At 37.0% G+C, this 13,328-nt stretch overlaps 1 protein-coding gene across 1 annotated transcript; it reads left to right on the plus strand.

Annotated features, from left to right (window-relative positions):
• Positions 1-323: 323 nt before the first annotated feature.
• On the plus strand, positions 324-11,844 carry si:ch211-113g11.6 (uncharacterized protein LOC559008 homolog). The gene is made up of 15 exons (XM_026926199.3): positions 324-427; positions 543-655; positions 3,348-3,487; positions 3,723-3,782; positions 4,419-4,514; positions 5,120-5,225; positions 5,407-5,514; positions 7,491-7,630; positions 7,834-8,009; positions 8,182-8,290; positions 8,478-8,679; positions 8,980-9,095; positions 9,336-9,508; positions 9,621-9,676; positions 10,256-11,844. Exons 2-15 carry the CDS (start codon positions 574-576, stop codon positions 10,600-10,602), a joined length of 1,911 nt encoding a protein of 636 aa, XP_026782000.1. The 5' UTR covers positions 324-427; positions 543-573; the 3' UTR covers positions 10,603-11,844.
• Positions 11,845-13,328: the final 1,484 nt, after the last annotated feature.

Genomic DNA, 13,328 nt, shown 5'->3' on the forward strand with positions numbered 1-13,328 from the left:
TACACTGCTTAATAAGGAACCTTAGAATATTGACAAAATGTGAAATCATTATAATCAGCATGCAAATAGAAGTTTCAATATAGTAGTAACATACAGACATTTATTTACTTTGCTTGCTTATTTGCTTATACACTGTGAGAGTACACCACACACTCTCACAGACAGAGAGAGAGAGAGAGAGAGAGAGAGAGAGAGAGAGAGAGTCTAATGAATATGCAAGGGAATTGAAAGTGAATAGAGAGTAGGCTATAAATTCTACTTACATTTTTACATTGGTACTGATGAGATCTCACAGTATAGAGCATCTCTCTCTCTCCCTCTCTCTCTCTCTCACACACACACACACACACACACACACATCTTTGTGTTTAGGGATGTGACGTGCAGTCCGGCTTCCTGAGACAAGCGCACTCAGATCAGGACCCAGGTTCGTACTGCGTGCTAAAGAATAACCCGGCCAGACCTTCACACATAAAGCACTGCCTTTCTCATACATTTTTCCCCTCGTAGTTTTCAGGACAAACTTTTTCTTCTGTTTACAGCATCTGATACTGCATCCAGCATTTCAGCATCATGCATCCAGCCATTCTCTGGACAGCCCTGTTTTCTATAGTTCTGGCTGAAAAATCTCCTCGACTGAAATTTACTGTGCAAGGTAAGACCCTGTTTTTTTTTTTTCTTCTTCTTCTTTCACACGTTTTTAGGTAAACATGATGGACTACGTCACCTGTTTCAGTTCTGGAAGCGTCTCGTGCTGCAGGCGGACAGAAACGCCTCGTTTTCTCCATCATTGTGAAGTAGCTTGCTAGAATAATGAACAGTGCTCATATTTCCACTTCGCTAGGAAAAGGAATAGCTGTGGTATAATGCAAAGGTAGCCTATTTTGCTCATAGATAAATGATTGCATGAATGAATGAATGAATGAATGATGGCGTGCCAAGCTGATGCTAACACACTTCTGGAGCGGCTGGCAAATAGGAAATTGGTATTGATTTATTGACCCTAGTTCTGAGATTAAGTAATGATGTTTGCTTTACATAGACACTGAAGATAAGCGTCAGGTGGGGATTTGTTGGCTGTTGAAGATGCATGGAAGCCAAGTGCATATCCTCAGTGTTAAATCAACACCTACAGCTCACACATACATTTGTAAACATTATTTCGCCTTGTTCAAATGTGCACAGGTGGCAGTCCCTGGTGATACTGCTGCATTCATCATGCTTTTAACGTGCAGTCAGATTGTTTTTGTAATAGCTTATAAAACGTCGTAGCCTACACATTGGTGATTAAAGCAAATCATAAAAAAGCTGCGTACACTGCGTCTAATTTAAAAAAAAAAAAGTGATAGGCAGGCAAAATGTTGAATTCACTCTTGCAGTGTGCATTTGTGTGTATAGGCTGAAATAAATATGCGGTGTGTGCATTAACACAGGGGATTGTGCTGTGTAGTCCTGTAGTCATGACATGTGTAAAGACGAATGGGATGATTCACATATTTATGGCTTCGTCTCCATGGTAACGACATCTTGACATGCGTTGGTGAATACTAATAGTCGAGTTGTTGTTGGAATGAGGATGAAAGCCAGAGCAGTCTACATGCAGCCTGCTGACAAGAACACGAGAGGAAGAGGGTCGTGGCTTGACTGCCAAACATATCCAGGGATCAGCTGGTTCCTGCTCAGGTTCAGAGTGCTCCACATGCAGCATGTTTGTGCATACAGCCGTACACTTTGCATTTGATTTCCGGTTTGCTGTTAAGGGTAAGAGTAGTGGATGCGCGAGCTGCAGCGCTGCATTGCAGGTACGAGCTAATGCAGATGATGCCATTGCAGCAGCGGAGAGGCATTTCAGAGACAAAATAGAAGTACATGCGACCTCATAAAGACACACACGCACACGCATACACACACACACACACACACACACACACACACGCACACATTATATATTCTACACACGCTCAGTTCCTTTTAAAGCCATCTCGGTAATGAGAACCACAGCCAACGGAGATGGGATCAGGATATAAATATTAGTCTGGATAATTATTTTAGACAGAGGTTTCTGCGCTGTTTGAGCTCTCTTTAAATCCACTCTACTAACAAGTCCCGATTGTGTTGCATTTCCATGTATTTCTTTGACACACGTCTCTTAGAATGAGGGCTGTTTTGCAGCTGTCAGGACCATGGAGAGCAGCTATCGATCTCCTCCTCTCAGAGGCCATGCAGTGAATTCAGAGCACGTCTGTATTCACAAAGGAGGGGTGATCCGATGACCAGCTATACTTCCACTGTAAAAATATATATATTCTGGAGTCGACGACTGGCTGAATGCGCTATTTTACTGACCTTCCTAGCATACTAGTTGTTACTTCTGATATGAACCATAGACAAGAAACAAACAACACCTGTTGATCAGTACTTTTGCTTAAAAAGCCTTGCCATATTTCAGAATATCAGTAATATAAATATATTCATTTGGAGCATTGTACCAGAGCATGTGACATTTGATGTTTGATGTAGTGGTGTATTGCCCACACATGAAGAATCAGGTTTTCTTACATCAAACTGTTTGTACTGCCAAATGCAAAATAAGAGCTATTTTGCTGAATGTATTTTTGTTTTAGCAATTTATATAAACTAAGACTTGGACAGTTGCATTGATTTAATTAATGAAAATTGTAGTTATATTTAAGCGCAAACATTTGTATTTATATCCCGATGCATATGTGCTTTAAATGTACAGTATTGTGTAAAAGTCTTAGGAACCCTATTGTTTTTAGTACAAAGTTTGCTATAAATGCTTATTTTATGATTTCTGCTTTATCGACTAATTATAGAAATATTTTATATTTCCAACCATTACTTTTCCAACGAAAAAAATAAATAAATTTTACAGAAAATTGTTTGCGTGTCAGTAAAGAAAGCAACATATTATGTAACAACAAAACATAATGAAGGCTGCTGGGTTTTGAATGACAAAAAAAAAAAAAAAAAAAAAAAAAACTGAAGAAGCAAGTGTAACAGACAAAGTCTCCAGAAGAACTGTTGCAGATTCTCCAAAGATGCTCAGTAAAACATAGTAAACCAAATTGTACCTAAGACTACTGAGCAAAGCATTGTCACACAAAATATTAACTTTGGTTATTTTATTACTGTTTACTGCTCTTTATAGTATTTTTTTAATGTAGAAACATTTGTTTTCATTATTTTCTAAGGCATCTTTGCTTTACAGCATTTCTTTGCATGTGCCTAAGACTGTTGCACAGTACTGTATGCCAATATTGGTATTTCCATTACAATATCAATTTTATATATGTGGCCCTGAACCTCTATAAACTGCCTTTCAGAGCCAGCAAGGTTTCACTTCACAAAACCAGAGAACTACATGACAATGTACCACCAGCAGGGGAGCAATGTTCTGTATGTGGGGGGGCAAGCAGTTATTTATATGATAAACTTCACCCAGAAAGGAGTGCAAGAAACACAGGTATGGGCCTAATACTGACACTGACTCAAACACTCCCCTCTGTATGTGAACAAACATATGACAATATGCATAAATACTAGCTATAGAAACTAGGTGTTGGAATATAGATTAATGAAGATTACTGCTACACTAAACATAGTGCTCAGTGGTTAGATTCATTTAAAAAGAAAAAAGAAAAGAAAAAGAAAGCCAGTATTACCTTTAACTCTATGTATAACGTTACTGATTCACACAGATATCTGCAGTGACTGATGAAAATACCAGACAAAGTTGCCTCGCCAGATCAGTATCTAAGGTAAGAGAGACACATATAGCTAACTGCTCACATTTTAGCATTTGTGAACATGTGAACACCTAATATCACATATGCTACATGGATAGAGTTCATGAATCTATACGAATCTACAGGTTTTATAATTCTCAGAAAAATTACTGACATACTAACAGGCTTGATAAATCAAGTCTTTTGTGATTCTCTGTTTTGACAATGAAACCCACACTTCTGCCAGCTGTATCGAAATGTAAACACATCCAGTATGTTTTGTGTATGGACCCAGTTTATATATACAGACTTTTCAGCCAGTTGAGTCAGTGCAGAGAGCAGGGTACAGTGGCCTCATTCTCATTCGACAGAAATAGTCATATGTGACGAGAAGCACATCACTCACAGTCGACTGAATGAGGTTATGTTTTAAGGTCAGTGACAGACATAATTTTGCTTGCAAAGATAAAATTTCTTTACAAGGATCAATTAAATATTTGAAGAAAAGTTGACTGTACAACATGTCTTTAAGATTTAGTTTTGCAGTTTTCAACATCACAATGTGATTGTGAGTGATAATGTGAGGAATGTATTGCCAAGCATGTACAGTTCAGGGTTTAAGCACTCAAACATTCTAACTGTTCTAATGTGTTCTTTCTTCCTGCGAAGATTGAGTGTGACAATTTCATCACTGTCATTGAGAAAGTCAATGACACCTTTGTGGTGTGTGGGACCAATGCTGGCACTCCAAAATGTTGGCAATTGGTAAGGGGCTAAATATTTAATTCCTCTGCTATCATTCAAAGATAAACCTGCATTTATGCACATACAAACACTTCCTAGAAAAAATAATTTTATTTGGCTATTCGTATTAACACATCGCTATGACCACAGATTAACTTTCTCTGAGTTTTAAAGAAATAACTTGTTAATCTTTTACCAAATTGATATGTTTTAGTGAATTCACCCTAATAATGTTGCTGTTTTCAAAAGCTCCTTTTTTCCTGGTTGGATGTTATATTGAACAATTAATATTTAATATTACAAATGTTGACAGTTTAAAAGAATATCATATACAACCTTGGCTAAAGAGTAAGGTGAAATTTTTACTGACTTACCGAAAGTGTCTAACGAGTCTTGCATGCATCTGTTCTTACATTTGGAGCTTCAGTTGTGGTTTTTGCTGACACTACACCACCTTGAGAATGCTCATAACATCTTATTGTTTAATGTGGTGCAGGTGGTGTGAGAACATTATAGATATATAATAGAATTTTATTTTCCTCTAAAAGGAGGCAAAGTCCAAGTGGGAATGTGTATAAAATAGACACAGTAACTGCTTTGACATTTCATCTTATCTCTTGCATCAGGTGAATAACACTGTGCTCACCGATATGCCTGATAATGGAAAGAGGATATCAGCCTCAGATATTTCCCCGACCATCCCCTCTCAACGCTCTGTCAGTCTCTCAGCAGGTAAAGGAAGTGGTCTGAGTGTTCACTGGTCATGAATGAAAATTACAAACAAATGAATGAAGTTGTAGATCTGTATGTTAGTATCATTTTATCAGACATTGTTGAGGTCCAGCATCTCCTTTTACATTGTCAGAATTACAGTTGCACAGTCCTCTCTCTTTGTGTTTTATTCTCTTTACAGATGGGAGCCTGTATTCTGCTTTGTCAGCTATGGGAGAACAGCTTGGCTCTATACGTCGCACATACAGCTCCAACAAGCTGCTGAAGACTGAGAACAAATGGCTGTTGAGTGAGTGGCCTGAGGTTACAAACTGTCTTAAAATGTGCTAAAGACCAAGAACCAAACAGTTAAATGTCTCCTACAACCTGGTGACTGCTCAATCTGAAGACCATATTTCCCAGTGCAGTTCATGACCCTATTATTTATATTCAGTTTACAACATTTATATTGATAAACCATGTTACACAAACTGCTGAAAATAATTCTATAGCATGCCAAGATTTAAGCTTTTGATTTTCACTTGAGATGAGATGAGAGGGCCTTGTATCAAGCATTTGCCTGAATTCATAATTAATTGTCAACAATTTGAAGTGTGTGTTAAAAGGGTCATTCATTGTATGCTGTGCCTTTTTGAACCTCAAGAAACTTTTTAGTGTCTTTATGGTGCAAGCACTATACAGCATACTGTATACAGCTGCTTCAGAAAGTATAGAAAGACCTCTTCAGGTTTTGTGTTTATTGTGTTATAGATTTAATTGGATTTTAAATGGATATAATTGACTTTTTTCCATCAGGCTACACACAATAACCCATAACAACAAAGCAAAAAACAAATTTAGCAAATTTATTAATAAAAATAAAAAACTTAAAACTCTCATTTAGTTAAGTATATAAGTCTCAGTTGGATAAGTATAAATATCCCTGGCTAAGGCACTTAAACAAATTGAGCTCATGGTACTCCATCATTGGGAATTGGAAGAAATCTGGAACCACCAGCACCTTCCCTAGAGATGGCAGTCTGGCCAAACAGCTATACTCCATTATGGCCTTTAGATGGAAGCCACTCCTGAGTACCTTTTGGCACAACAATGACACCAAGCATATGGCCAAGACAATGCTGGAGTGGCATTGGGAAAAGTCTCTGAATGTCTTTGAGGGGCCCAGCCAAAGCTCAGACTTGAACCCCATGAAACATCTATGGAGAGACCTAAAGATGACAGTTCAAAGATGACCTTGAGAGGATCTGCCAAGAAGAATGGGAGAAATTGCCCAAATCAAAATGAGCAAAGCTTTTACAGACTTATCCAAGAAGACTCTCAAACTATAATTGCTGCCAAAGGTGCTTTTACAAAGTACTTATTAGAGGGTCTAAATACTTATATACTTGTATACCTGAATTTGCCAAAAAAAAAAAGAAAAAAAAAAAAAAAAAGATAAAGACCCGTTTTTGCTTTGTCATTATGCATTAGTGTGTGTAGATTGGCAGCAAAAAATAAATGTAATCCATTAAATATATCCAATTCAATATATAATACAATAAATTGCAAAAATTGAAGGGGTCTTTATATCTTCCATTTATACACTGACTGGATACATATTCTCTGTAAGTCAATGGTCATGTTAATGAGACACCAGTAACTATACATTCAGATGTTTTAGTTCCCATGTGGCCTAGCTTTTCAAAAAATCTTTTATACTCTGAAACCCAAGGCTTTGCTTTTCATGATTTTGTCTGTAAGAGTTTATGTAATTATAATTAAGGTAATCTGCAGTGACAATGACCTGTCCAAAACTCCTTGAAAAGTATGGTCTTTTTTCTGCACAAACATGATGCAAATCTTTATTCATAATTTTATATGAATATATTCATTTTTATATATAAGCAAACTAAATATACAAACAAATTATTTAAAATATTACTTTTTTAAGCTATGCAGTGAAGCAGGTTTCTTCACAAAGGAGAATGTGCTCCTCATACAAAGAAAGACACAAAATGTCTCTGCTTTGAAATGAGCCCAGTCCTGAAACAAGACACTCTCTAACAAAGTTTGCTTCAATTCTTCACAATAGAGAATTAGTTAGCATGTGAGCATCAATGAAATGGATCTCCCAGACATCAAGGATATATCCAAAATGGTCCAAAATGGACGTATCTGAAATTAGAACATTTAACAGTGGAGAAGGTTGATATGCTTTAGTTTAGGGAAAAATCAGCTGCTTGCTTGCTCTCTCTCTCTCTCTCTCTCTCTCTCTTTCTTTATCAGACCCTCAGTTTGCTGGAGCTGCAGTCATTCCACCAACACAGAAAAACAATGAGGAGATCTACATTTTCTTCAGTGAGATCAACAAGACGGCTGATCTGGATGAAGAACCATACAGGGCCCGAATTGGACGAATCTGCATGGTAGCGAAGTGTATTTGCTTAGGTTTTCTGGATATATTGAGGTTGTCCCAACCAGCAAATGATTGTAATATCCATGCAATCCATCAAAACTGACTTTTTCTTGTTTTAAATGGGACATCATTAAACATTGGAGAACACTGAAATGACTGTACAGAACTATTGATGGTTTGATGTGTGTGTGTGTGTGTGTGTGTGTGCTTTAGAATGATGAGGGGGGTACAAAAACAGTGCTGCCTGATTCTTGGACTACGTTCCTGAAGGCTCGTATGATGTGTGGGACAGGCAGCACTCCTCAGCAGTACAACAATATCAGGCGCGCATTTGTGCTGATATCCCTACAGCGTACTGGTATCATGTATGGACTTTTCTCCAATGCATGGTGAGTGGAAGTAGCACTGTACAAATACATTCTTTAAAAATGACTCATAATTCAAAATTCTCTCCACAAATTTCTAAATTAAATACATTTTTGGAACAAATACCAAACATGTTTTATTCATATCAACTCAACTCATATCAACTGCACGTGTCTTCCTCTGATTTTGTAACAGGGACACAACTGTAGTCTGTGCATACTCAATGGAAGACATTGACCAGGTGTTTGCAAAGTCAAAGCTTAAAGGGTACAACAGCCCACCCACTGGATATCATCATGGAATGGTACACAATGTTCACTTTCACATCCTCAAGTACTCTCAAGTTTACATATACACATGTATTTGCATTTGCATCACAGTTGTATCTTACCCAAGCTGACACTTCATAAAAAATATCTCTTTGCATGTCGTTTACATTCTATACTTTCTTATTTGAATCTCATCAAAAACAACTGGATCTCTTCCCCCAGTGTGATCCTAAGAATCTTACAGCAGCTCAGTACCCAAAGATGTTAGGAGTGATCAGGGATCATCCTGAGATTGAGGACATAATACTACCATTAGGAGAAGCTCCTCTGGATCTGCCCACTGAAGACCACTTCACACACATTGTGGCAGACACTGTGCTGGCAGTCAATGAAGAGCATTACAGTGTCATCTACCTGGGCACAGGTGGGGGAAAATTCAAAACCTGTAATGTTCTTAAGGATTTGCAAAGTCTTCACACAGAAAAATAACTGACTATTCCTTTTAAGAAAATTATATTAGACATATTCAAAAGGTATTGTCCTTGTAGATCACAAAGCCTTGGCTTCCAGAATACGGAACATTTTTTAAACCCTACATAAAATTAAATTTAAGCATCTCAATGTTATTGTTACTTGTTTCTAAAAGATGGTTTGTTTATGGACATCACTAACTCACTAATTAAGAACGAATAACATAATGTGCATGTTTCACTCTGTTTTACAGAACAGGGAAAAGTTCTAAAAGTGCTCCACACCAATGAAGAAGCATTTATTATATCCCAGTATTCTCTGTTCCACAATGAGGGGCCCATCATTAACATGGCCATCGACTCACAGAGAGTATGTGTTTCCTTTTCTGTTTTGTAGACCAACTTTTCTCCCAAGAAAACAAGCCATTTTAAACAGTCTTGTAAAACACATTTTAAGTACAGGGTGTTGTGCAGGGTAGAGGTTAGACTGGAGTGTATTGATACAGTATTTGAGAGATAGACATTAGTTTCAACATGATGAATCATGCAGCTATGTGAAAGCTGTGTTGAACAGGCTTGCAGGGTTTTTATGTCCTGTAATTTCTTCCAGGGTCACCTTTACATTGGCACAGCAATGGAAGTCCAGCGCCTACCACTGGCTGACTGCAGTCGATATGGAGACAGTTGCAGGGAGTGCATTCTCTCCAGAGACCCATACTGTGGGTGGGACTTGGCCAAAAAGAGGTGCCTGGCAATTCCAGCAAACTACAATGTCACTACTGGGTATGGTTATGTTTTCTCCTTGTTTAAGACAATACCAAACTGATTCACATGACAGTATTTTTGTTTGTTCAGTAAACGTACTGTAATGATTATCATTATTTTTTTCATACAGTGGATTCCTACAGAGCCTTGACCAATCCAATGCCTCTGATTGTGGAGACACTGCAGGTAAGCAATAAAAAATAAGACAAACCATGATTTTGCATAATCTTAAAAAGACACCCCAACACTGTCTATTTTTTGTGCTGCTAAACTCATCTAAGTAGTTATGATTGATTGCCTTGTTGTGGAGCTAGAGGACTTCTTTGCATTGTAGATAAAGCAATCTTCATTTACATCATGTACTTTCCTTGCAATGCAAAAATATATGCTGCCTACTAGGCAAAACCAGGCTCCCTGTAAATTCACTAGAGTCATCACTAGAATGCTTTCTCTCAGAGGTGATCTGAGGATCCAACACACACTTTAACAAAATGTGACTATATTTAACGTTTAGCAATAATTAAAACCCTGCCCTGGCTGTTAAAATCTAATTCATAGGTAATAAAAACTATGTTTGAGATTAAGTTAAAATACCAGACTTTCAGTTTCAGTGGTGGAACAGCAACAACAAGTTAGTTGTTGTAATGCTAGTAATTAATGATAATAAACCATGCTTTTTATTTCATTACAAAAATCTTATTGATTAATTGAAGCAGTACAATTATTAAATAACATTTTTGAAATGCTCTTCTTATTGTGTGTCAGCTCTAAAGATACGCAGTACAATTCCTAAGGAAGTGCAGATACACAAAGATGGTCCAGTCCTGTTGCCATGTCCCGTTCGTTCCTACCACGCCACCTACAGCTGGGAGAAGGACAACTGCATTAAGCGATACCCTTGTACCATTTCTGGTTCATCCTGTGTGCTTGGCTCGAACCCTGATCTGCCCTTGAAGGAGGGTGTATTCCGTTGCATGGCCACTGAGAGCGGCCTGAAACAGGAAGTGGTGTCCTACAGGCTGGTGTTTAATGCTGTGCCTCCTGCCACTTCACCGGCTTCCACACTGGCTCTGTCTCTACTGCTGGCCATGATTGGCTTCTGCCTCCAGTAGCCTGCTAACACACTACCTCAGGCTTTTAGTAGAGATGATTGGAGAATGTTTTGATACCAAGGTTAGGTTCACAGAGCGAGTGTGTACAAGGCCTGTTTAGTCAGAGGACAAGGAAAGTAGGTGGTAATGTATAATTACATCAGGTAAAGCAATTTTATTTCAGCATTAGATAGATTGAAAAAATATCTGAAAGTCACTTTGTACATATCAATGATTGAGATTGAGTGAATAACGTAATACACTGAATAACATAATTGGTTTAAGTCTCACTGCTTTGTGAACCTAACCTGTGGAACAAGCAAGCAGGCCTATCTATTCTACATACACCAGATGCTTGATCCTTCTAAATTATGGATATCTGAAGCTGAAGTAACGCTGTAATACAGGTATCCTGTTCATTGTTAATTAAGCTATTCTTTTTTTTTTTTTGAATTTTGCACACATCAAAGAAATGACATATACAAAGCCTTAAGAACATGTATTGGGGTTCTCCCTAAGCACAATTTACCATTTGAGCAGAAGCTGCAGGACCTGCCTTGGCTTATTTTGCGTGCCATCCTTTTGCTGGGCAGGTGGAAGAAACTATACAGGCAGAAGACGGATCATCCAAATATGCCACTGCATAGAACAGCATCACTTCAAACCTTTACATTCTTTAATGTATACAGAGACCTATAGCATTTCATACTTGGGTGAACATCTGTGATAATTTTTTTAATAACAGTAAGCATTCAATTTTCAAAACTTATGATATGATGGCCAAATATGCTTGAATAGTTAGAATTTTGTATTTGCTGTGGAAAAAAGCTTGTGATTAATCTTACTTATATCGATGTAAATTTAATGCTCTGCATTTGCTGATCTCCACCATTGCTGCCTATGTAAACAGAGGGAACTCCTGACAGTTTTATAGTGATGTGACATATGTCTTTAGAGTATATCATTTTTTGTTTTGAGTAAATGTCTCAATGTCTGATCTAACTATTGTTCATATGGGACTGTGATTATCATAACCACTCAAGAGACAGACAGTCAGGGGAGAGGAAGAGAGAGACAAAACATCATTCATTGTCTTATTCCCAAAAACAAATGATCCCATATGCCAGTTATAAATGACTTTAACCTCATTCATTTCAACTCATTCTGTCTCAGAGATCAAGTAATACTAAAATCTATAATTACTAATATAAAAATATGTAATGTGTGTTGATTGCTATCATTTAATTAAATTTTTATGATTGATGTTAGTGTTGTTTATTTAATGTTAAAGATTTTTTGCACATGTTCCACTTCTCTAACAAAACACATAACATGACCACCAGTGACAGGTCTCAAGACACAAATCTGACCTTATCTGAAATAAACGTTAATAAATGTGGTTAACAGAAAAAAAATTGAGTGCATTTTCTCTGGAACAATTCTGTAAAAAAATGTGTACTTTTGATTCTCACAGGATCATACGCTTAATATGTCTTATCAACTTAATTTTTTTGTTTGTTATTGTTTTAAATTGAAAATATAGTAACATGAGCAAATTGCCAACTTTTAAATTATTCAGCTTAAAATTGTAATGTTGTCTTTAGCACAACTTACAAAGTAAATTCATTAAAAATGTTTTCGAGTAAATAGAAGGATGTCACTTCAGGTTAAGAGCTTCAAACTCTTTTCTTAATTTGTTGATTTGAAAATTATCTTTTTCTGGAATTTAGGTTTAACATGCCATTATAGGGATGAGTCATTTGTTAATTTTAAATCATTTTACAGATTCTATTGCTATGTACATATGGATAATAGATTAAAGGCAAAACCAACATAAAGTGTCTTGATAAGGAGTCCAATTCACCAGAACAGCTTCTATGTGTCATGGTGTAGATGGTAAAGAATCCTTGAAGATCCCCTTCTTAGCCTACCATATAGAAATGCCTTGCACATTAGTATAAATTTTGTGTTGCTTGATACCTAAAAACCATTTGGAGACTTTAGAATAGACCCTGATGCACTGCCCTCCAAGTATTTCACTATGAAACCATTAATGTATCATTAATGTGATGTATTTTTTCCCTATGTATGTAAGACATACATTATTATGGCAGTGACTATATATCTGAGTATTGAAATGCAACTTAACTAGGGTTGTAGTGGGATTAAACACTAGTAACAAAACAGGTGTGCATCAATGAGACATTATCAGACTATTGCACTTCTGCTGTGTCCTTGCAGACAAAGACTGTGAATGGAATGTGAAATTCATAAAAGAAATCCTTGAATACTCAACTATAGTCTAAAGTAGGGTCTACTGACAATAGTTTAAATACAGAATCTGCAGTCAGCTCATAGCCGTTACCATTCAGATATCAAAACAGACTGATAGAGGTCGAAACATTGGAAAAAATGAAAAATAATGGAAATGGAAACATAAGGAGTTAGAATAAAAGGAACTGAGTATGAAAACAGGAGTAAGTAGGATACAAAAGACTCAGAACTTCAGTTTTAAGCATGCAAAACTTCACAAACAAAACCACACAACTTCACTAAATGCAAAACAAATGCTAGAGGGGTATACTGTATATACAGACCAGTGAGACAATCATGTGCAACAGGTATAAACAGTGAATGAGGAAAACAGAAAGTGGGAATGATTTGTGCCAGGACATTTCTAACAGGTGGCTGCTGAAGCATATGAAAAAATACAAAAGAGAGGAACAGAGCAATGCAGACACCATTTA

Source organism: Pangasianodon hypophthalmus, chromosome 1, assembly GCF_027358585.1.
Source record: "Pangasianodon hypophthalmus isolate fPanHyp1 chromosome 1, fPanHyp1.pri, whole genome shotgun sequence".
Classification (NCBI taxonomy): domain Eukaryota; kingdom Metazoa; phylum Chordata; class Actinopteri; order Siluriformes; family Pangasiidae; genus Pangasianodon; species Pangasianodon hypophthalmus.